At 37.1% G+C, this 21957-nt stretch overlaps 1 protein-coding gene across 8 annotated transcripts in view; it reads right to left on the reverse strand.

Moving 5' to 3' along the window:
- Positions 1–21957, reverse strand: part of DLG2 (discs large MAGUK scaffold protein 2) — an 883769-nt gene that overhangs the window by 248712 nt on the left and 613100 nt on the right. For all 8 annotated transcript variants that reach the window (XM_032198439.1, XM_032198448.1, XM_032198456.1 and 5 more), the window contains one exon: positions 18346–18501. In XM_032198439.1, the coding sequence (XP_032054330.1) occupies positions 18346–18501 (156 nt within the window). The remainder of the gene's footprint in view (positions 1–18345; positions 18502–21957) is intronic.

Raw genomic sequence — 21957 nt, forward strand, 5'->3', positions numbered from 1 at the left:
TGAGTAGGGAAGTAATGAAATTGCTTCTATCAGCTAAAGAAAAAGCTCATCTAATTTACAGTCTGTGAATACAGCATAAATTCTGAAATGCTGTAAGCTAGGAAATTGTTCATATTGATGCTAATAGCCAGTAAAAGCTTGTATTTCAGAAAGTGTCAAGACCAGGATTTTAACAGAATATTTAACTGAATTATTTTTGTCAAAGTTCAGTTTCACAGGAGATATGTGCTAAATAGGAGGACAAGAAAACAAATGGTTAAACATTCAGACACCAGAAAAATCTGTAAAGATCTCACATTTTCAGGTACTTTTCTACTACAGTCCATAGAAGTTCATTTAAAGTTATGAATACCATTTATAAGAATTTTGAGAGTTCCTTTCCCTTCAGGAATTACAGACCTAATTCCAATTCAGTATTTAAAAAAAAAAAAAAAAGTACTATGTGATTTCAACAGAGAACTCTGCAATCTTCACATTAACAAAATGGACAGAGGTTATTAATAGTTCCATTGGCTTTTTGCAATACTGCATTTATTGCCTAGAAAAGCTTAGCTTTGTTTTCTCTTCTCAAAGGAGGGTTGACTTTCTTTGTACTCAAGATGGCAGTTGTAAAATAATTCATAGGGCTTTTACACTGCATCTGCTTCCTTTTAAAGAGTAGGGAAATAATAGATAGATAACCCTAATGACAACACTGAAATAACTGAAACTCATTAAACTAATTTGCAAAATTCCTACCCATCTCCATGCAAAGAAAAATAAGCACAAAGTTCATTTCATGGTAGAGTCATTGCACTGCATTTTACTCATTCAAGAGAAAGCATATGGATGATGACAATTAATTAAAGTGATTTAAAACAGCAATGAAAAACTGTCTGATGCCAAATCATAGCATGCCATTAACAAACATTTCTGTACCCCATGAGATTCTGTATCACTGTATTTGCACAATAAGAACATTTTCCATATAAATGTGAATTTTAATTCTATTTCTGCATAAGACCAAGTTTATTTCCTCTGTTCTACTTATTAATTCTCATGTGTGTACTGCAATGAATTACGCTACCTGTCCAGGTGAATCAGCCAGAAAAGGAGTGCATTCAGCTTCCACACAAGTGGTTCATTAAAACAAAAAAGATTATCACAACAGAAAGAATGCTAAATTATGATTACAACCTAAAACCAGAACAGCACACTTCATATTGCAATTACTTCTGATACAATGTTTACTGCACCTGTGTGATACTTTCAGATAATGTTATCTCTCCTATTTGGATATACATTATCTCTCTGCAAACTGGGAACATGGGTTGGATTTTATTTTTATTTTTATTTTTTATTTTTATTTTTATTTTTATTTTTTAACAGACCAGAGGTGAGAATGTAATTCTGCTGTTGTTTAGTGTCATTTTCTCTGTCATTGCAATCAGCCAAGCATGCATGTATGTGTGTGCAGTTCCAAACACAAAAAACATAAAGGCCAGAGAAATACGCACAGGGAAAAACAAAAGTAGAAATAATGCAAGGCACATAAACATAAATGACATACAAACAGAGTACAAACAAACAGGATAATGAATGGTAATTTGAAAATGCATAAGTATGAAGAATGTATTTTAAAATGAAAGATGAACACTGAAGAAATTCAAGAGCTTAAGCTCTCCTGTTAATAATCTAATCTTCATGAAGCATGATTCTTTTGTACTTGATAGAAGCCAGAGGTAATCAGAATTTCACAGGAAGCAGTCAGCATTTTGCACCGTGAGGTCTGACGATGAATTATACACTAGAACTAGATATAGAAAGTTTTAAAAAGCTATTAAATTTTATCATTCTGGGGTTCCTTACAGTGGGAGGTCAGACATAGTCATCTTCCACAGTACAATATTGCAATATTGTCCAAGCAGACTAGTAATTGATTTTGCTTGTCTTTGATTATAGGCCATAGATTGGATTAGATGAGCAATGGAGTAAAAAAATTATTTGTATATTCCATTATGTCAATCCTTACATCCCTAAATTAACTGATAAAGCACCATTTATTTAAAGATGCTCATTAAATTCAATACTTGAAGAGAAATTTGGCTATTTAGGAAAGAACCGTGAAAGAAATTCATGAAGAACTGTAAGGCTATGACAGTCATTAAGGTGAACTGTATAGTTACAAACCTAGTAGTTAAGTCAGTTGACTAAAACATTGCAAACTGGTTTTAAAAGACCTGCAAAAATAGTAAGCATGACTGAACTGATAAGCAGTCAATTTGTGGACATTTCTAGGAACTGATTTGATGTCATTAATACACTTAATAGCATAAGTCCAGGACAACAGGCTTACTTTCCTTTGCTAAGCTTTTCAAACACTTCTTCTAGGTTAGGGATCACTTCATATAACTACAGTCTTCACTTCAATCAGCAAAGAAACCCGAAGTTCTTGGGTTGTTTTAAGCTTACTGTAACGTGAAGGGTAATGCTGCTGCCATGTTTCTACCACTTTCAGATTCCATTCATTAGGTAAACAGTTTTATCTAGAACATAATCCTGCTCACTGTTTCCAACTAATCATTTCTCTCTGCAAGTATCTTTACTTTGGTTCTCAAATGTTATGGGCCAGAACCAATTGGGCTGGGTACACCGAGAGAAAAGACAGTGCTATCTAAGAGACAGGTGCATGAATAGCAGACAGACAGGGAAGCACAAGGAAGCATAAAGCACCTCAAATGAGATGCCATCAATAAAAAAGATCACAGTTGGATTTATACCAGCAACTCATCCAGTTATAACAAGGACAAAAAACAGAATTCCATCAGCATTTAGCACTAAAAAAAAATAGCAACACAAGGAAGCTACTTTTGGAGATTGGAATCCTTTGTCCATATTGATCCTGCACACACAAACTGAGCTAACATTGCAATTTTTTGTTTCAGTTCTCCATGCATTACTTTTTGAGGATAAAACAGTTCTACCTTGCAATCAGTGAAACTCTTCATCCATAAAATATGGATTATTCAGATGATACAAATGGTAGTGTGAATATATGCACATGCATTGGATGGTCATCCACATTTTCCTGTCTTGCATATGCAAGACTGGCAGGAAATTCCATGGCAATAGGCTCTTGTGTTTAGAATTCCAAACTGATATCTTATTTTATTTTATATTATACCTCTCTTCCAACTCACCAGGAACATCTACTATTATAAATAATGTGTTTAAATGATCTTTTCTTCATCAATTCTCCAAATGCATACATCAGTAAACCCAAAGAGGGTTATTTCACTTGTCAGTTACTTCTGTGTATAATGTTCATTTTTGCACCCAAGTTAAGTTGATAGTTTGATTGCTTCTTTTTTTTCTCCTGGTGCAAGGATAGACCTGGAGACATTCTACACATCTGAGGCATCTAAATTCATTTAAACTTGCAACCTATTGTTAAACTTATCATAGTTAGTTTGGTTGTTGAATTCCTTTATCCATTCAGACATTCCTACATGTTAGTTCCAAACACAGACTCTCTTCCTTTTCAATTAAAATGCAGAACATGCATATTAATGTTGGAAGAGGTTCATGAATTCAGTTAATGTATTTCACAGATACCATTCTAGACTCATTAAATATTCCCACAGTAAGTGTTAACGCTGTGCAGTTATGTCCTGGCAGAGACCAGAGGTAAACAAAGTCTCATATTAAGACTCTGAAAACAGTCAGCATTTTACAGAAGAAAATGAGACAACTTCTTTTCACTTCTTATCTCATGTTGTCTACCTGGAGAATGGTTTAAGTCTTGAGAGGTTAAATGTTAACACCTTTTACTTATTTATTTTTATTAGGTCCTATATTAATTCACTTGGCTTTTTTCTTTTGTTGCTAGGAAAATCCCTTCAGAATACTAATGAATTCCTGCATTTTGGTTAATTATTTGACCAAACAATATCAACATTCCTAAATCACATGAATTCTACTTTTTTCTATGAATTTATTTTCATATCTATTGACGTCATCTTGACTTTTCAGAAAAGATAATGACACTGATTTACATTCACATGTTACTAAAATTTGAATTTGTATTCTTTATTTGTGTGCTTTGTTTGTTACTCCTTTTAGCAAGTGAGTCTGAAACTTCCCAGCCTCCCTGTGGATTTCCTCTGGGACAATAGGCATTTAGCCTCTCTGTTCTTCAACTACCTGCCACTAAAAAAAAAATTAAAAAATATTTTTTTTTAAAAAAAGATAAATTAGATATCCAGACCCTTATTGTGATGGGAGCAATTATAACATGTCTACATTTAGGTAGACAAGACTAAAATTAATTTGTACTATTCACCATTTCTTTGGGCAAGCTGAAGAAAAGCTGTCATTTTGTAAGTTGTATCAATGCCGCATTGCTGTTATGTGACACTAAACTACCAAGTTTTTTTCTGTGTGAAGTGGTAATACAGGAGTAAAAAAATTGGCAAATTTAAATGTGACAACATGAAAGCTTGGCTTGGTTTGACTTGCTAGTGCTGTTCTTTAAAAATGAAGCAAAAACCTTTTAAAGAATAAACTGTTTAAGATCCCAAAACATCAACAAATTCTGTATGCATATTTACACCAACAACTTAGTTAAATTTAGGTTCAACTCAAACAGGTCAGTTGCATAACTAGACTTCCACAAAACTCAGGGATGTGTAGAGCTTGTAACCCTTTCTGGACACAAAATGTGCATTTTTTCATTTTCTTTCCCATGGACCTTCCCAGTGGCTTTACTTTTTCCAGTGACTTCATACCTATACAGTGCCTTATAATGACTGTAGCTTAAGATGAACATCTATGTTATTTGTCCCAGTATTATAAATTTGCACTGAAAATCCTTGCATAAGTACGTATGCTTTAGCAGGGGTAGTTTTGTCCTTTTTACTGTCTCCTACCAAAAATTGATGCTCAGGATTTTGTATTTCCCCTATATTTCTTGGCAATAAATAAGAATACTTTTTTCTCCTCTCCCTTTTCTGTCCCCCACCAAGTGATACTTCTCAAATTAATATATATAAATGCTCTGATGCTTAAGAAACTATGGTGAAGTACAACAACTATGTAACTTACGTTGTCAAAATTTTAACTCTAAATATTCACCCTTCACTTTTCAGTTATTTTCAGTATTTTCAGACTCCCAGAGATTTTGGTTCTGATCCCAGGGTCCTTCACAGACAGTAGCTGGAAAGAGACTCTTGTGGGGATATTGATAAACAGTAAATCCTGAGAAACGTTTATTTATTGTGTGACTTTTTTTTCTTTTTTTTTTTCAAAAGCACTTGTCACCAGGATAAACTGTCCTTCTTATGTATATTCTGAACTGAGGTGGAAATCTATAACAGAAATGTTAAAGATCTGAAATCATATTTAGATCTTACTGCAGGGTTACATCATTGGAAGGTAAGTCTAGAGGGAAAAAAAAATAATTTTTAAGCAATCAACAGATAACTTTGTTGGACAAACATGTAGTAAATCCAACTACTCCACAAATGCCATAATAGCTTTAAAATATTCTTCTCAAAGGACTGAGCTACTAATTCTCATACCATCAATGGAAGTAAGAAAATATGGACACAAGTCAACTGGAGTGAAATTGCTTTAACTAGGAATTAAAAATGGGCTGATGTGTTCTAGCTTGTGTATACTCAGCCTACTTTCAATTTGAAATGTGAAAAGAAAGAAAGAAAATTCAGTATTCAAGCTGAGACAGAAGAGCAGAAGTGTCATGGTTTCCAAAGCAACAACATGACAAACTATGGAATTTAAACAGAAATTAAGAGATTCTTGCCTACGTATCTCTGTCCTGTATTCCTTTAGTAGCTCACATTTCACTTTCAAATGTAATTTAGGTACTTCCAAATCTGTATTTTATTGAAAATCAGTTGCACTTTGACTCTTGAGAGTATCTGAAAGCTCATCTTGCATTTTACAACAGGCAATTTTCTCACCAGGCTAGTGAATCATGTAGTGTTTTTTAAAAAAATTATGCAGTATCTTCCATGTCTCTTAAATACTACAAACATTTATAGGCATATTTACATGAAAATGAGTTTAAATCAATAATAAAAATGTTTATCAGTCCTCTCCACACCAAAAGAAAAGCTTAACCTGTAATTAATCTGATAATTATTCAAAATCTAGATGGTATTTAAAAACAGCTCCCTTACTGTAGCATATGTACTTAAATGTACTGTGTAGGTAAATGAGAGTTTAGTTTCTCACAATTTTGGTTTTCCTTTCTGTTATTTTTCCCATTTTCATAAACCTTTTTGTACTAATTGTGTTGCCAGACAGAATTAATGAACAATGCACAGCACCTCCTGAAGTTTTCTTGAGACTTTAAGTCCAGCTCAAAGTTACAGAAGATTCTTAAATAATGTTTTTATGTTTTTTTTCCATTGCTTATATCACACTGAAGTGTCTGCAAGCAAATGGTTCCAGTTATATAGCCAATAATTTTAAAGAGAAACATTTTTTTTTTAATAAGAAATGTAATGAGTACTGATAAATAAATATTAAGTAATTATTATACTCTTGGCCCCATAAAGGTACAGATATGTTCTGATAGTGGGAAAAGGAAATCTGCAATGGGAAGCAAAAATATATAGAAATTTTACATTAGACCAATGAGTTGGATCCCATCATGCCAGGATTTTCTTTAATCTCTGTATTTCTGTGTTTCTGACTATCTCATTAATTATGCCTGGAGTTGTTCAAAACCAGGCAACATGACGTGGTGTGTGGCATCCCAGACCATGGTTGGGGGGTTGAAAGTAGATGGTCTGTTAGGTCTCTTCCAACCCAAGCAGTTCTATGATTCTATGATTAATTAGTATTATATGCTTTTGGATCAGAATAAGTAAAGTGCTGTGAAAACCGTGAGTACAAGAGATGAGGACTGAGTTTAAACAGTTCATTTAGTTTTGCAACACCTTCCAGTGTCCATGAATGGGCTTGCATGATCATCCTGGTCCAGGATGATCATGATCTTGGAGGTCTTTTCCAACCTTAATGATTCTATAATTCTATGATTAGCCTAGCACAGACTCAGCAAAGAGTGCAACCCTCTGATTTCTGTTTCACAGATGTATGTTTAGATATATTCCCCATTCAAATTCAAAACTTACTTGACTTACTAAACCAACAAAAATGGACATATTTGCAAGAAATTACATATATGGCTTATGTCAACAATAATAAATGGTGGTAATTAGATAGAAAATCATTTGGGAGCTTGATTCAGCAATATATTATTCCAGTGGGATAACTGCAGTGTAAAACAAGACCAGCACATTACTGCTGCTGTTATAATTTTCTCGCATTTCCATGACAAATTACACTGATGTAATTAGAGGTCCCACCTGCTTTCAGCAATGCCTCCTATCACTCCACTTGGTACTAATGATCAGTCCTGTTTTTGCAGTACAGAAAGTCATGCATATCTGCATCTGTTGGAAATATATTTTAACTCCAAGGGCTGCTATTGGGGTCTGTGGATGCATGTCACATATTTCGCAACTGGGCAAATTTGAAGGAAAGTCTTTATCTGCCAAAGGTCATATGACTTGTCAGTGGTTCACAGAAATTTCCCAGCTCCAAGCTTTAACCAGTTCTTTGCTTTAACCAGTAAGCTTTCTCATTTATTTATTTATTTATTTATTTATTTATGTGTGTTTGTAGATGCAGCCCTGGAAATTATTCTTCCTCCAATATATAAGGCATAGGTAGCCATAGAGTAGCTTTATTTACCCTGTCTGCACAGTCATATTTCATTTCTAACTCAAAGAACTCTCTCTGGGGGTAAAAAGAGTAATTTGTTCTCCAGGTTAAATCTATTCTTGGTTTTTCTGATGAGCTGAGGGTCTAGCAATTACTGTGACAGATGGAGTGATGATTTTTATGATGTGGAAATTGGTCCACAGGAATGAAACTGAAATCTCCAAACTCATTTCTCACTTTGGCCTTTAGACAGTTGTCAGGTAATAATTGCCATTAACTTTCGTCACTGTGGACAAGACTTGAATTAGTGAATGACTTCAATTTGTTAGTGTAGCAGTTGTCTGCAGAGTGACACTGTCAAGTTTCTGTCATTTGTTCTGAATACACCTAAACCTGGTATGGAATCAATATTTAAAATATGGGTTTAAATTTCTCCCAACACTCTGAAGTATCTGAACATTGTGTATGGAGCTCTAGTGCTCTATCTTTTTGGAAGAACTGTTTCAAGGGTATTTTTAGACCAGATTCATAGACCGGAACAAAATATTTGAGATACTGCTTATGTATATTGAAAACGGGTCTCACAGAAGTTGTTGTTTCAAACAAAATAGTTATGGTGTGGACTTAGGTGTGAATGGACTGTTTGGATTTTCATGAAATCATCTGAAACATCACTAGACAATAACTGCGGGAGACAGTGTTAGGTTGGTGGGTAGCATCCTTTGTAGCAAACATCAGGATCCAGTTAAATTTCAATCTGGGGTGTCATGGTCCACCTCACCCTCCCCCTGCTGGGTGACAGACTGTCCAGGCCAAAATCCTCAGGCAGGATCCAGTTAAAAGTGGTCTGATATCCTTTTAGTCTCCTAGTTCCACCATTAACACAGAAAAGGCATTGGATTGGCACATAGGACTGGCATTCAGGAGTGTTTCTTTGGTCTTACTGAGAGATTGAATTTCAGGGCTTGCTTATAGGCTTGAAAAGGAAGGATATATCTTCCTTTATTCCCAGCTGTCTCTCCGTGGGTATGTTTGTAATCATAACAGCAGGAAAACCTTAATACTAGTGATTTACAGATGTTTTCTTTGTAAGAACTGACATTTATTTCTTCTCTAATGACCTAGTTAAGAAAATACTGCTATTTAACTAAACTGTGTTAATATTTCTGTCCATTTTATGCATTAAGAATATACAGTTTAATTTCCACGAGTGCAGAACATTTAAAAAAAAAAAAAAAAAAAAAAAAAAAAAAAAAAAAGTAGATCTATAGCTCACAGAAAACACAGTATCTCTGAAAATCAAACTATATATTCACAAAATCACAGAAACACAGATTCACAGAATGGATGAGGTTGGAAGGTACCTCTGGGTCCATCTGGTCCCATCCCTGCTCAAGCAGGGACACCCAGAGCAGGCTGCCCAGGACCACGTCCAGGTGGCTTTAGGAGATCTCCAAGGAGGAGACTTGACAGCTTCTCTGGGTAGCTTGTGCTAGTGTTCTCTCAATTGCTCAGCACAGAAGTGATTTCTGATGTCCAGACTGAACCTCCTGTGTTCCAATTTGTGCCCACTGCCTCTTGTCCTGCAACTGACACCGCTAAATGTAGCACGACTCTTTACACCCTTCCTTCAGGTGTTTATAGATTTTTTTGAGACCCCCACTGAGCCTCCTCTTCTCCAGGCTGAACAGCCCCAGCTCTTTCAGCCTCTCCTCACAGCAGAAGTGCTCCAATCCCTTCATCACTTTGGTAGCCCTCAGCTGGATGCTCCAGTATGTGCAGGTCTTTCTTGTACTGGGAGCTCAGCACTGTACCTAGTACTCCAGGCGCAGCCTCATCAGTGTTGAGCAGAAGGGAAGGATCACCTCCCTCGGCCTGCTGGCCATGCTTTGCCTCATGTAATCAAGAATATTGCTAGACTTCTTAGGCTATTCCTACAATACAAAACATTTCCCAAATTATAGAATAGAAACAACTTTTTTTTTTTTTTTTCCTATTTCCTTTTAATTTTCTTCTATTCTGTGTAATGATATTACTTATCTTTCTCAATATAACTAAGAAGATTATCATTAATGATAGATAAAGCAGGACAAATAGAATTACATGACTGCTCAACTAAACAGAGTTAGTTAACAGCATAACTAGAAATAAAGCCCAGCAGCTCTAACCTGAAGCATCCCATCTTAACCTGAAATGCTTCTGTAACTTTACATAATTAACCACTTGAACTGTAGAGATTTTATGCCTCTACAGATTAAGTTTCTCCTGCAATCATCTCTCTGAGTTTTCTAAAGGTGCAGCTTTCTAATCATTTTAATTAATAATGTCCAAAATAGAAATCTCTTCATTAAAGAAAAAGGAAAGAGCATGAGAGTCTATAGGAATGTTAGTGCTTATCAGGATCGGAGATTCATCCATGCAAAATAACAGGAAAGCTGAGCATCATTTTTCTTTCATTAACTACAACAGCAATGTGACTGGATCATTTACTTAAAGAGAACACTTGAATCAGGATTTAAAAGAAATTACAGGAAACTGTTCCAGTTGAGACTTTTAAAGTTGTTAATTAAAAGTAATAAGGGAAATCCACAATTCATTTGTATCATTTCCAAAAGATCCTGAATAATTTAAGGACATGCAGGGACAATCTACATTGGGACATTGCATTCCAGTTGTAGAGAGTTAATCAATATCATTTATGCTGATTTTGTTTTGTGTATAATATATAACTATAAAATATTGAAGTTCTTGAGCTGCATTCAGAAGCAGCCCAGACCAGCTAAGCATTATGGGCACGTAGCTGGATGTATCTGCACTGCATCTTGTCAGCCACTGCAATGTGTGTTCCCACTTGTGAGTCAAGCTTATTTTTAGAAATGTCTAGGTGCCAGAGTTAAAGAGGTACTTGAATTTCTAAGGATGTTGTTCAGGGAGTTAAGACTATAACACTCACATAGCTAATTCTCACTGAAATCAGCAGCAGGATGCCTCAATGCTGATCAGTATGAACATCACTACCCACATCAGACTCTGTGATGACCAGTTTAATACCTTAAATTGCCTAGGGGCTGATATATATTCTGTACTTCTGAATGCCTAAATATGTGTTTAGGCACAGATATGTCTAAAAGTCAGTTTTGTCAGTGGTGCTTATTCTTTGAAGATGCCACCTTATGGTTTTAGTGAAATACTTTACCAAGGCTTATTTTAAATGTACCATTTTTTTTCTAAGTGCTCTGTGACTAAAAGATGAATTTGTTTCCACTGACAATGAATAAGTCGAACCTTGGTGTTGCCTATTTTGCTGATCAAACTCCACACAAAGAATTGTTCACTTATTCCCTTCCATCACCTTTAAGCAATGCTATTTAATGGTACTAGTTCCCAGATAGCTTGCTGTCTGTGGTTGGAGTGTTTAAGATGAAGATCAGTCCAGAAGTTGATTCTAAGGTATCATAATAGGTAAAAGTACAAATCTGCTACAATTCTGTTATTAAATATTTAAACTCATTTGTCCAAAACAGACTCAATTCCAATTTTGCAAATTCTTTATTATTATTATTATTAATTTATTTATTTTTTCTCAAAGTAAATGAATATGACTAAAACAGAAGAAGTTCATTGTAAATTCAAGAAAGGTGGTTGTGTTTATCTCGGGCAAGTTGAAGACTGAATTTCATAATCTCCATGCTATTTACTGCCTCCTTGATAGATCCCGTCTTCAGGTTGTCAGGCATTTCAGAAAGCTCAAAATACAGCTAGATGTGTTTTGGGAGATATAATTCCAATATTAAACACATGGTATTGAAAAGGGGACAATGCGTACTCCCGTATGATGTGAATTTCAATGATGATGACAAGAGCATCCCTGGAAGGCAGCTACACACAAGTACAGCTATATGCATCATTTTGACAATAAGCTTGTTCCCAGCAGGTTATTGTATTTGGTTTATGTGGCAAGGGTTTGGCAGCAGTGGGGATGCAGAGGTGGTCTCTAGAGCCCAGCAGCTGCCCCATGTCAGGTCAGAGCCAGCTCTAGAAGGCCCCAAAAGGGACCCGTTGCTGGCCAGAGACGAGCCATGAGCGACTTTGGATGGGCCTCTGGGAGAGCAGAGTTAAGGAAGGGAAAAAAAATCCTGCTGCACTACAGCAGCTGGGAGAGAGGGGTGAGAACTGAGAAAGAAGCAGCCCTGCAGCCCCCAAGGTTAGTGCAGAAAGAGAGCAGGAGGTGCTCCAGGCATACAGCACAAGTTCTCCTGTGGCCCGTGGAAAGGCCCCTGGTGGAGCAGGCTGTCCCCTGCAGCCCATTGGTCCCACATGGAGCAGATCTCCATGCTGCAGACCATGAAGGAGCCCCTGGTTGAGCAGGTGGATGTGGCCTGGAGGAGGCTGCGGCCCATGGAGAGCCCCTGCAGGAGCAGGCCCAGGGTCACAGCTGCAGCCCGTGGGAGGAGCCCACGCAGGAGCAGGGAAACTGGGGGGAGCTGCCACCCGTGCTGGAGAAGTTTGCTCCAGAAGGATGGACTCCGTGGTATGGAGCCATGTGGGAGCAGTTGCTGAAGAGCTGCAGCCTGTGGGCAGCCCCCACAGGCTCAGTTCAGGAAGGACAGCATCCTGTGGGAGGGACCCCACATGGAGCAGGGACAGAGAGTGACCGTGAAGGAGTGGTGGAGACGAAGTGTCAGGGACTGACCGCAGCCCCCATTCCCCATTCCCTTGCACTTCTTGGGAGGAGGAGGTGGAAGAGAGTAAATGGGAGGAAGGTGTTTTTAGTTTGCTTTTAGTTTCTCACTGCTATAGTCTGCTAGTGATAGGCAGAAAATAACATTAATCTAATCTCCCTATGCTAACTCTGTTTTGCCCAAGGCAGTAATTTGTGGTTTATCTCCCTGTCCTTATCTCAACCCATGAGCTTTTCTTCCATCATAATGTCTCCCTGTGTTCTGTTGAGGAGTGGGAGTGAGGGAGTGGTGTGGTGATGCTTAGCTAGCCATGGGTGTGAAACCACTTCAGTTATTGTGAAGAAAAATCCACACAGATAATAACAAATGAGAAAGAACACTATAGCAATAAGCACTAGAGAGCCCCACCATTCACACCTCTGTGAAATGTAGTTACCTTAGGTTCCTGCTAAGATCAGTGAAAAGAAAACAGCACCTTCTCAGCTGTCCCTTCACACCCTGTAGAGGGATCCCAGGGATCCCTAAAATGAAATCAAGTGACCATAATCAGTAGTGCATAGCACTGTAGGCATGCACTAGTCACTGAGCAGAGTGGCCCTTGTGTGCTCATGCTGGCAGCTATGGGAATTCAGCCACACATCAGAAGTAGCCCCACATATCAATCGAGCCGATGGACATTACAGGCTCATTACCAATATGCATACCAATACACTTACGCACAATTTTATTTGCATAACTCTTTTGAGTCATGTGATGCTCAGTTACCCCTGAATATCAATGCAAATAGCATTTTGTTTTCTCTAAAAGACTTTGCTGCAGAGCCCTGTGCCAATAGTATCTTTTCCCCCTAATCCCCATTGGTGAAAAAGTAGTGGATGTCCCAAGAACTGTTATCATTAATTCATCCAATACCTTAAAATCATTAATTGTGTTATTAATAACACAAACTGCTGTTAATAATAGGTTGCAATTGTCACAGATAGCACTAGATTTCAGAGACGCTCATGAAATCACTGTTAAAATACTTTCATAGACTGGGAAAATAAAACACAACTCATTAAGTACCTTGCCTAAGATTGAAGATCACAGTGTCAGCTAGAACTGGGCCAGGCTTAAAGAAACTAATCTTAATTTAAAAAGCAAGCCAAATATTTTAAATTCAGGCACCAAAGCCCCCAAAGTGGGATCTGAAAGTTCACAAATACCAGACTTAGGATGAACAAAATTTTCATTTATTTCTGAGAATGGATCATGTTTCCAAGCTTTTCTCCTATGACTACAAAATATGGTTTTCCACTACATGAATTCAAACATATTGATGCAATCACGTGGCCTCATGATCAAAAGCTGAGGAGAAAAACAAACAACTATGAAAGAAAAAATATCCCACAAATTAACAATATTGAGGCTACCCTTTAGCAAAAACTGTGCAGGCAACTGGAGTGCCAAAAAAAAAAAAAAAAAAAAAAAAAAAAAAGACAGGGAAGTCGATTTTGGACAGAACTGAAGCACTTTTGAAGTGTGTCATTGTGATGAATGTAATGAAGCTCTCAGCACAAAGACCATGAACTCAACATGTTCTGTTACATTATGCAGGAACAAAGTCTTTTGTTTGTAGAAACAGTGTTAGTCTGAGCTACAATTTTCTTTTTCTGCCACTTATCTTCTAATTGTACATATAATTGTTAATAATGACAGAGGACAGGACATGAAAATCCTGTATCCATTCCCACTTGCTGCTCTCAAAGGGAAACCTACTACTCCAAAATTTTCTCTCTACTTTGATGGTACAGATTTTTTGTTTCTGTCTTAAATGGGACAGGTTTTCAGCTCTTGAACATTGACACAGACCTGTTAACGTCAATGCACAAGATCTGATCAGAAAACAAATAACTTTAATGCTAAAATGTGAGTGTATTGTTCTAGACTGCAAAGCCTCCCAGAAGCCAATATAGATCACCATAAAAGCAAAGGTTATAAACTTGAATTTATTATAGACAAATAAGGCTTTGGCCTATGAATTCTCTTTGCCTATTAAGTTAATGAGCCTTGACAAAGTGATCATCTGAGGAGTAGCTAACAAATTATCTGGAGCAGCAGTTTGAAAGGTGTTGGCTGGCTTACAAGCATTTCAGTTGGGAGAACAAGACATCATGTTCCTCTTCTTTTGGGAGAGCTATTTGTCAAATCAAATTTCTTGCAGTTCACCAGCAGATTCTCAGTACTGGAGCACTGAAATACAACAACTGCAGTTACCTAAACAAGCAATAACCCCTGCGCCTTCCTCAAACCTATGGATAACAAATTCTGAATTTTCTAGAACCTCTGAAAGAAGACAGAGACCACTTCATATTTGACTGGAGAGCAAATCAGTATATAAACTGGGGGAATAAGACTCTGAGGAATTAATGTGAGTAAAAGGAGACTCCTCAAGATACTTGGGCAATATTGGAGGATTTTTTTGTAGTGCAGTTCCCAATAAAGATGGTAGCAGAAATAAGAAGATAGTCTTCTTATGGTTCTTCCAAATATTCAACACAATGCATCCCTGAGACACATCACCTTTGTGAGGATTAAGACTGTAAACAATGAACACTTCTGAAAAAAATAGCCACTACTAATAGTGTTAATACTTTTCTAAAATATACTCTCCAACTACAAATACTGGGTCCATTTGGAAATTGGATCATGGTGTGTGTTGTAAAGCTGTAAAGCAGTTTCCTCACAAAAGGCATTTCAGTGAAAAGTATTTCAACTGGTTTCTTCCATGGTCAGTTATTCAAAAAGTCCAGTGGAAAAGCTGACAGCATTTGAGAATATCAAAAACTGTCACATTTTCCATCTGAATGTAATTACACAGTGGGGAGGGAGTATAAATAATAGCAATCAGTTGCCTTTACCACAGCATATAGCAGAGTATATTGCAGAGCATTTAACCAGGAGTTGTGTCTTTTCTCATCTTTTTGTAATCTCTCTGAAGTTTTTGTTGGAACACTGAAACAAACAAAGTGGTTAAATGCACAAGCACTAGGGCTTATTTTTACATCAAACTGGAATGAAGAGAAATAAAACCTTGTTATTAAAGGCAACCATTAACTGACACTCAGTAGAAAAAAACAAACAAACAAACAGTTTTTTAAGTCCTGATAGCAGGTCATCAAATGTCTGATGACCAAGTATTTAATCAATAACATGGCAAAACAAAAGGATTTTGTTTCTAGGGCTCCACTGATTACTGGCATCTGAATATCTGGTCTGCAGGTAGTACCCTAAACAAATTCACCCTTGTGGTGCAATTGCCTAAAGTAACTAGGAAAATAAAACTAACATTCACATTTTAAAGAAAATGTACAGCACTGAAGAAGCTTTCAGGGTAGGGCATAGGTGCATTACCTAAGTGTTCCCTAGGCTTCCAACCTTAGATGCTATTGTACTGGGGAAACCTGGTGTGCTAGCTCTAAGGAACAGTACGGAGCACAGAGTGAAGTGGAGACACCACGACTAGGCTCTGTGACCAGGTGGGGACTCAATTGCTCTTGTGCACGCCGAGACTGATAAGCTGCACTTTTTGCTACCCTGAGCCAACGACCTGTCATGTTTTCACAAATGCTGTACCCTAGTGTACTTTTGCTCATTATAATATCATTATAATATCAAAACACACCTCAATCCCAAAAACTACCCACCTCCAAGGTGCAACCACCCCTCACTGAGCATGCGCTCTGAATTTCTCAGAGCCTATTAATTTAAAAGGAGACGGGAAAACTTTCCACTAATCATAACTAAGATATGCTTGACTAGAGTCACTCAAGCTCCACCTAAAAGATAGAAAATAATATAAATTGGCCTAAGAGAGAGGGGATGTCAGAGGAAGATACCATCGTCAGGGAAGATACCATCATTAGAGAAGATGCCATCATTAGGGAAGATACTGCCATCAGGGGAGATACCATCCCAAGGGAATACACCATCCCAAGGACCTCCTGACCCCTGGGATCAGTAGACAGGCTGATCCTCTCTCTCCTCCCCCCCCCCCCCCCCCCCCAATTGGGATGCCTTTGGGTGAGATCTGAACACTTGGTTATACTGTGTTCCTCTGCGGAAACTTAGAAATCTCTATAGAGTCTTTGTGCCTTTTAACGCATAAATTTCCAGGCTGTGCACCAGTGTCACCTGTGTATTTCATGCATGCTAGCTTGCTTTTGCAGACAGTAACCATTGCCAGCAATCCAAAAAACCTGTGTACCTGTTGCTGTAAGAAATTGCACTTGATTGCATTGTTTCTAGCCATGATTATTCTCATTAAACATGACTAGAGTAAGGGCAGTTATACGTTATTGGTGAATCCGTGACCGTGGTAGTTCAGTGGTCTGAATCCAACCAGACCCCTCTATAGAGATTCACCATTTACTGAGCGATGGATTATACCTGTCTATGGTTAGCAAGTTACAGTCTAATCCTCAGTGCTCCCAATGCACACTTGCATGGCAGCAAATTCCCATGGAACCCGCTTGTTTCACTTTCTAATTCAGGTAGGTTCCTCTCTTTCCAAAAGGACCACTGTTGAATAAGGATATTTTTATAATGATCTCCTCTGTTGTCTGTCTCTGAACATACAGAAGAATTGTAATGCTTATAGACAAATTACTCATGTACGTAAAGATCATTTTAGTTTTCTTTTTGAATTATTACTTCCTTTAAGTTAGTATCTGCAGAGAAATTAAAAATATTGTGGATAGATTTGTTAGTGCCTAGCACCCTTCTGGATTTATTTATACCTTTATAGAAATGTTGCCCTTAACACTGTTTTTCAACCATATCTGTACTGGCCTCAGCAGCTGGACTAACCACTTTGTCCAGTGATTAAGCACCCTTTTACAAATTCTAGAAGCTACACAGTTTTCATTCTAATAAACCAACAGCTTCTGTATGGTCTTACCACATCTGTTGCATTTTTCAGTCATATTTGTCTTACTGCTTTTTTAATTTATCTTCCTATTTCATAGCACTGCAATGACTTCCACAGCTGTTTTTCTAATCCCCAGGGTTTCTTTCCTGTTATTGTATCTTACGTTAATTTAGCGTTTTACTTTCTACTTACACTTTACTTTCTACTTAACACTTCTGCTCTCCTCTTCCCACAGTACTTTGAAAAGTGCTTTCTGTGCTAAATGTTTATGATCAATGCTCCAAACACAATTATTTTTCTTCTGCTGTAGAATATAAAAGATGTCCTGTTTGCAAATAGTTTGCTACTATGCTAACAGACTATGGAAGAGCAGCCAGGTTACGCTACCATGCAATTTTGAATAGTATGTTTTTCTTTATTAGATATTTCTTGGAGGTAATCGCTAATTATTTTATAGCAATGTCTTCCATTTCTTCAATTAGGAAAATGCTCATCATTTTAGGTTTTACTAACTGTCCTCTCAGAGCACAGATAGCCTACAGAGTGCTAAATTTTAAACATGCTTTCAACCATGACTTGGTGAAGGAGGTGATTTTTCTTTTTTTCTCTTTTTCTTCTGAGTGGCTTAGGCAGCCACCCTGTAAACCCAAAGATGCACAACACAGAAATCAAATGACTGAATTCAAACCAAATTACTACAGCTTTCAGTGAAGTCTTAGTTACTTTCCATATCTACAGGTAAACATTTACTGAATTAAGTTGAATGTAATACATATGACATAGCCTGTTTTGGAGCACCATTCCAATGGATCAAAACATTGCCTGTAATCATCACTGGATTTTGGATGACCAAAATTATATTCCAAGGTAGCATATATCTTCCAGTGGTGCAGATGTTAAAGCATGGTTAAAAATAAGCGTAAGCTGCAGAAAAAGAAGATCTATGGTGAAGATGCTATGAGATAAATCTAATGATGTTCATGCACTCTAATGAAGGAGGTGAGGAAGAAGCGCATGCAGTACCTGGTGATGTCAGAGTCAGGGAGCAGGCCTACGTGGTAGTGGGGATAGGGAGCTGTAAGAAGGAAGCTTTTGTCACACTCAACAGGGGAATAGTGCCTAGGAGAAGGTGGTTTATCACACAGTTTGTTCACAGTGCTGTAAACAGGTTCAGGAGGCCTGGTGATACAGAGACAAGAGTAAAAGATCAGGTGCATATTAGTGGCCAAGAATACAGAGAAAACACAGCAATCAGTTTAAAAGCATGCACAGCAAATTTGTCAAGACCCTTTCAGTAAAGTGTGCTGTTAAAGGAGACATTAGAATTTGAAGAGTGTTATAGCATACAAGCAACTGCATATAAATATAGACCAAATATAAGTGTGCCATAAAACTGGCTTACAGAAGTATGGGACTGGAAGGGAATACCTTACCTCTGAGGTTCAGTGACAAATTTTCCCAAATGCTCTTTTTTTTTTTTTCCTTATTTTTCTTTTTCAAACATTTCTTATGTTATCACTTAGAAGAAAATATTATGTTTATTACATGAAAACAGGTGTTTTTACCCATTAGGTTAAGATGAAGCATATATTATTTGTTTAAAACAAAACAAAACAAAACAACTTTTTCCTGCCTCATTGTCCTGAGGCTTTGCTAATGAAGCTGCGGTCAACATGACCACAGCATATGCTAGAACGACACTGTAGAGATGGTAACACTGTGCAAGCAATTCATCTCACTGGCAGGTAATTCCTTTCAACAGTTCTTTGCTCTCTTTTTGGATTTGGCCTTCAAAATCTGATTATGCAGATCACATCCCAAACAAGTAACCTTGCTGACAAGGCTACAGTAATCTCACTTGCACTCTTGCTCCAAATTATGGACAGCCACCTGTGAGGCTAGATATGAGGAATAATGTCCTAAAACTGGCACTGAGAGGTCACCTAGTATTTCTTTTCTGCTGTCTAGAGTTCAACCACTTGGGAGAAGAAATACTTACTAGGAACCTCCCAGGGAGCCTCCTGGTGAGAGTAGAGGAGGGGATGAAGCCTCAGGGATCCACAGGAGACAACCAGCAGTTTTCAGAAAAAATGCACCACATAGCACATTTCCAGACATGTAACTTCTCCAGCTATTGTGTGGGCCCCAGCAGATACCCTGGGCCTACTGGCAAAGTGAAGCTTGACTTATAATTTCCTGAGTTTCTGCTCTAGAGAGTGCCAAGATATAATTGCTGTCATATCCTAGCTTCTGCCAGAAGATCCAGTACATGGCACTGTCTTTAATCACAGCAACACAGCATTAGCCAGATGAAAATCTTATTTTACAGACCTGAAAATATCAAGAGACCAGGCAGTCAATGAAACTCTTTTGGTTCTTCTGGCTATTCTGTGCCTCACACAGGTGTGGTTTGTGCTGTGACTTTCACAGGTACCAGAATTTGTTATGGTTGTGGGTGCACTGGCAGATATAGAGAACATATTTTCCTTTGTTGTTAGTTTCTGGTTTTGTCCTTTGGGGAAAAAGGAGTAGCTAGCTGCTTTATGTAAAAATTTGTCTCACTTAATGTTAATAACATTATTCATAGCAATCTGACATATGATTTGAGAACTCTCTCTGGCTGACTTTCCCAGGAAGAACTTTACAGTTAAAAGTGGCAATTTAAGGTTACCAGCTATCAAAACAGCAAAGTTGTCACTCATTTGATTATAAAGCATTCTGTCAGGCATATAGCACAATTCTTTTTAAAATGAACTTAAGATAGCAAATGTTTTTTTCTCAGCATATTTCACACTTGTTTCAGAGGGCTAGATTTAATAATTTATTTACTACATCAATTGCTGTTTTCAACAGTAAAAATCCAGAGGAAAAGAAAAAAAAAAAGACTACACATACATTTATTTTTGACACATACTGCCTTTTATTCACTCAAAAATCACTTTTTTTTAGACAATATATTAAAGAACAAATAAAAATAAATATAAATGATGCCTACTGTGAAAGAAATATTGCCCTAGTGCAGGAAGATGGATACAAAATTGTAGATTTATCTATGGCTCAAGACATTAACCAGTCCATAAACAGCTTACTCACTTATTAAAGACAATCTACTCATCTCTGAGTGGTAGATGACAAAAGAGTATTGCTACCCTTTGAAAAATTGTGAATGCTCAAACTATATTAAGTCACCAGTGACGTGACTGACCATCCAAGCTTGTGCTGAGACTCAAATCAAGCTATAGAGATGGACAGATACAAGGGATTGCTACATTAATGGGCAGTTGCAAACTGCTTCCAAAAGCAAAATGAAGATGAACATTCAGCATCACCCTAGATATTGAAATCAAATTACTCCTTCAAATATAAACACAGGTCACAAACAAAATGTCTTGTGGAACCCAGGAAATTTTAAAATATTTTGTATTTTCTCTCCTTTCAATCTTGCTGGATGGTAGGATGACAGAAAATTGGAACAATCCTTTCTCAAATGACTGTGCCGATGTATAAAGTCCTCTGTTCATTGCTGTAACACAAATGATACTGTGACCTAGCTAACAATATATTACCTGTAATTGAGTTGCTGAGAATTCTTAAGGTTAAGGACAAGAATTCAAACCTATCCTTTTAATCCTTTGCTTAGAATAGGATTCCAGACATCAGTTAATTTAAAATATAAGTGTCCTTATTGTAAGGCCTATGAAATGAACTGATATCACCACAAAAATTGCCATCAGATGTCATTTTTTGTGGTCATTAAAGCCATGGACTGATCAGGTTGCTTAGATACTTTCATACTATTTAGACACATGGCTTGCTGAATGGTAACACTGGACCCTGGGTACATATCTGGACCCTGGCTATACATTGTATTGGAAAAGGAAAAGCAAGAACTTGAAAAATAAGTAGAATACAACATCAAGCATCAAGCTCAAATCAGTATAAATTTATGTTATCTTCTAATTTGATTTAGCAAATGTAAATTAAATAGGATAAAAATAACTGAAAGCATAAATAATGGAAAGGAAGAGAATGATTAAAATATACCGGGGAGATTGCTGTCCTGGTCACCCAAATTGTGGTTCATGTAGGACAGTAACCTTTAAAAGTCATTTAAGATACTTGCTGAAACAGCCTATCTTCAAATATCATCCTGACTTCTCACCTTGTTCTCTATGGCAAGCTAGTACTTATCTACAACAGTGCCTGCCTTCTTTGGAAAACAACAATCTTTCAAAATAAGTAAAAGTCAAAACACTGAGGCCTTATTTTATGATGCATTAATTCCTCAAATGAATCAAAAATACATGCAGCAGGTAGTATACCATGTTGTAACTAAAATGTAAAAGATGGCTATATATTTTTTTAAAGACTGAATCACTGTAGTTTACTTGCAATTGCATCACTTTCAGAGACAGCAGGTACAGCTTCAGAGGGTTTGTGTCTATAATAAGTACTAAGCAATGTTTGCAATTCTAACAATGATGAAGGACAAAGAACTATGGTTTAGAATGCATTTTGTTCATTGTCTTAATTTCACAGAAGAATACCCTTAAAATGTCAAATAGAGTGAATATTAATGTATACTCAATAAAATGATAATAAATTTATCCAAGAAGTAATTGTCAAATATGAGTA

The sequence above is a fragment of the Aythya fuligula genome, chromosome 1 (genome assembly GCF_009819795.1).
Source record: "Aythya fuligula isolate bAytFul2 chromosome 1, bAytFul2.pri, whole genome shotgun sequence".
Classification (NCBI taxonomy): Eukaryota; Metazoa; Chordata; class Aves; order Anseriformes; family Anatidae; genus Aythya; species Aythya fuligula.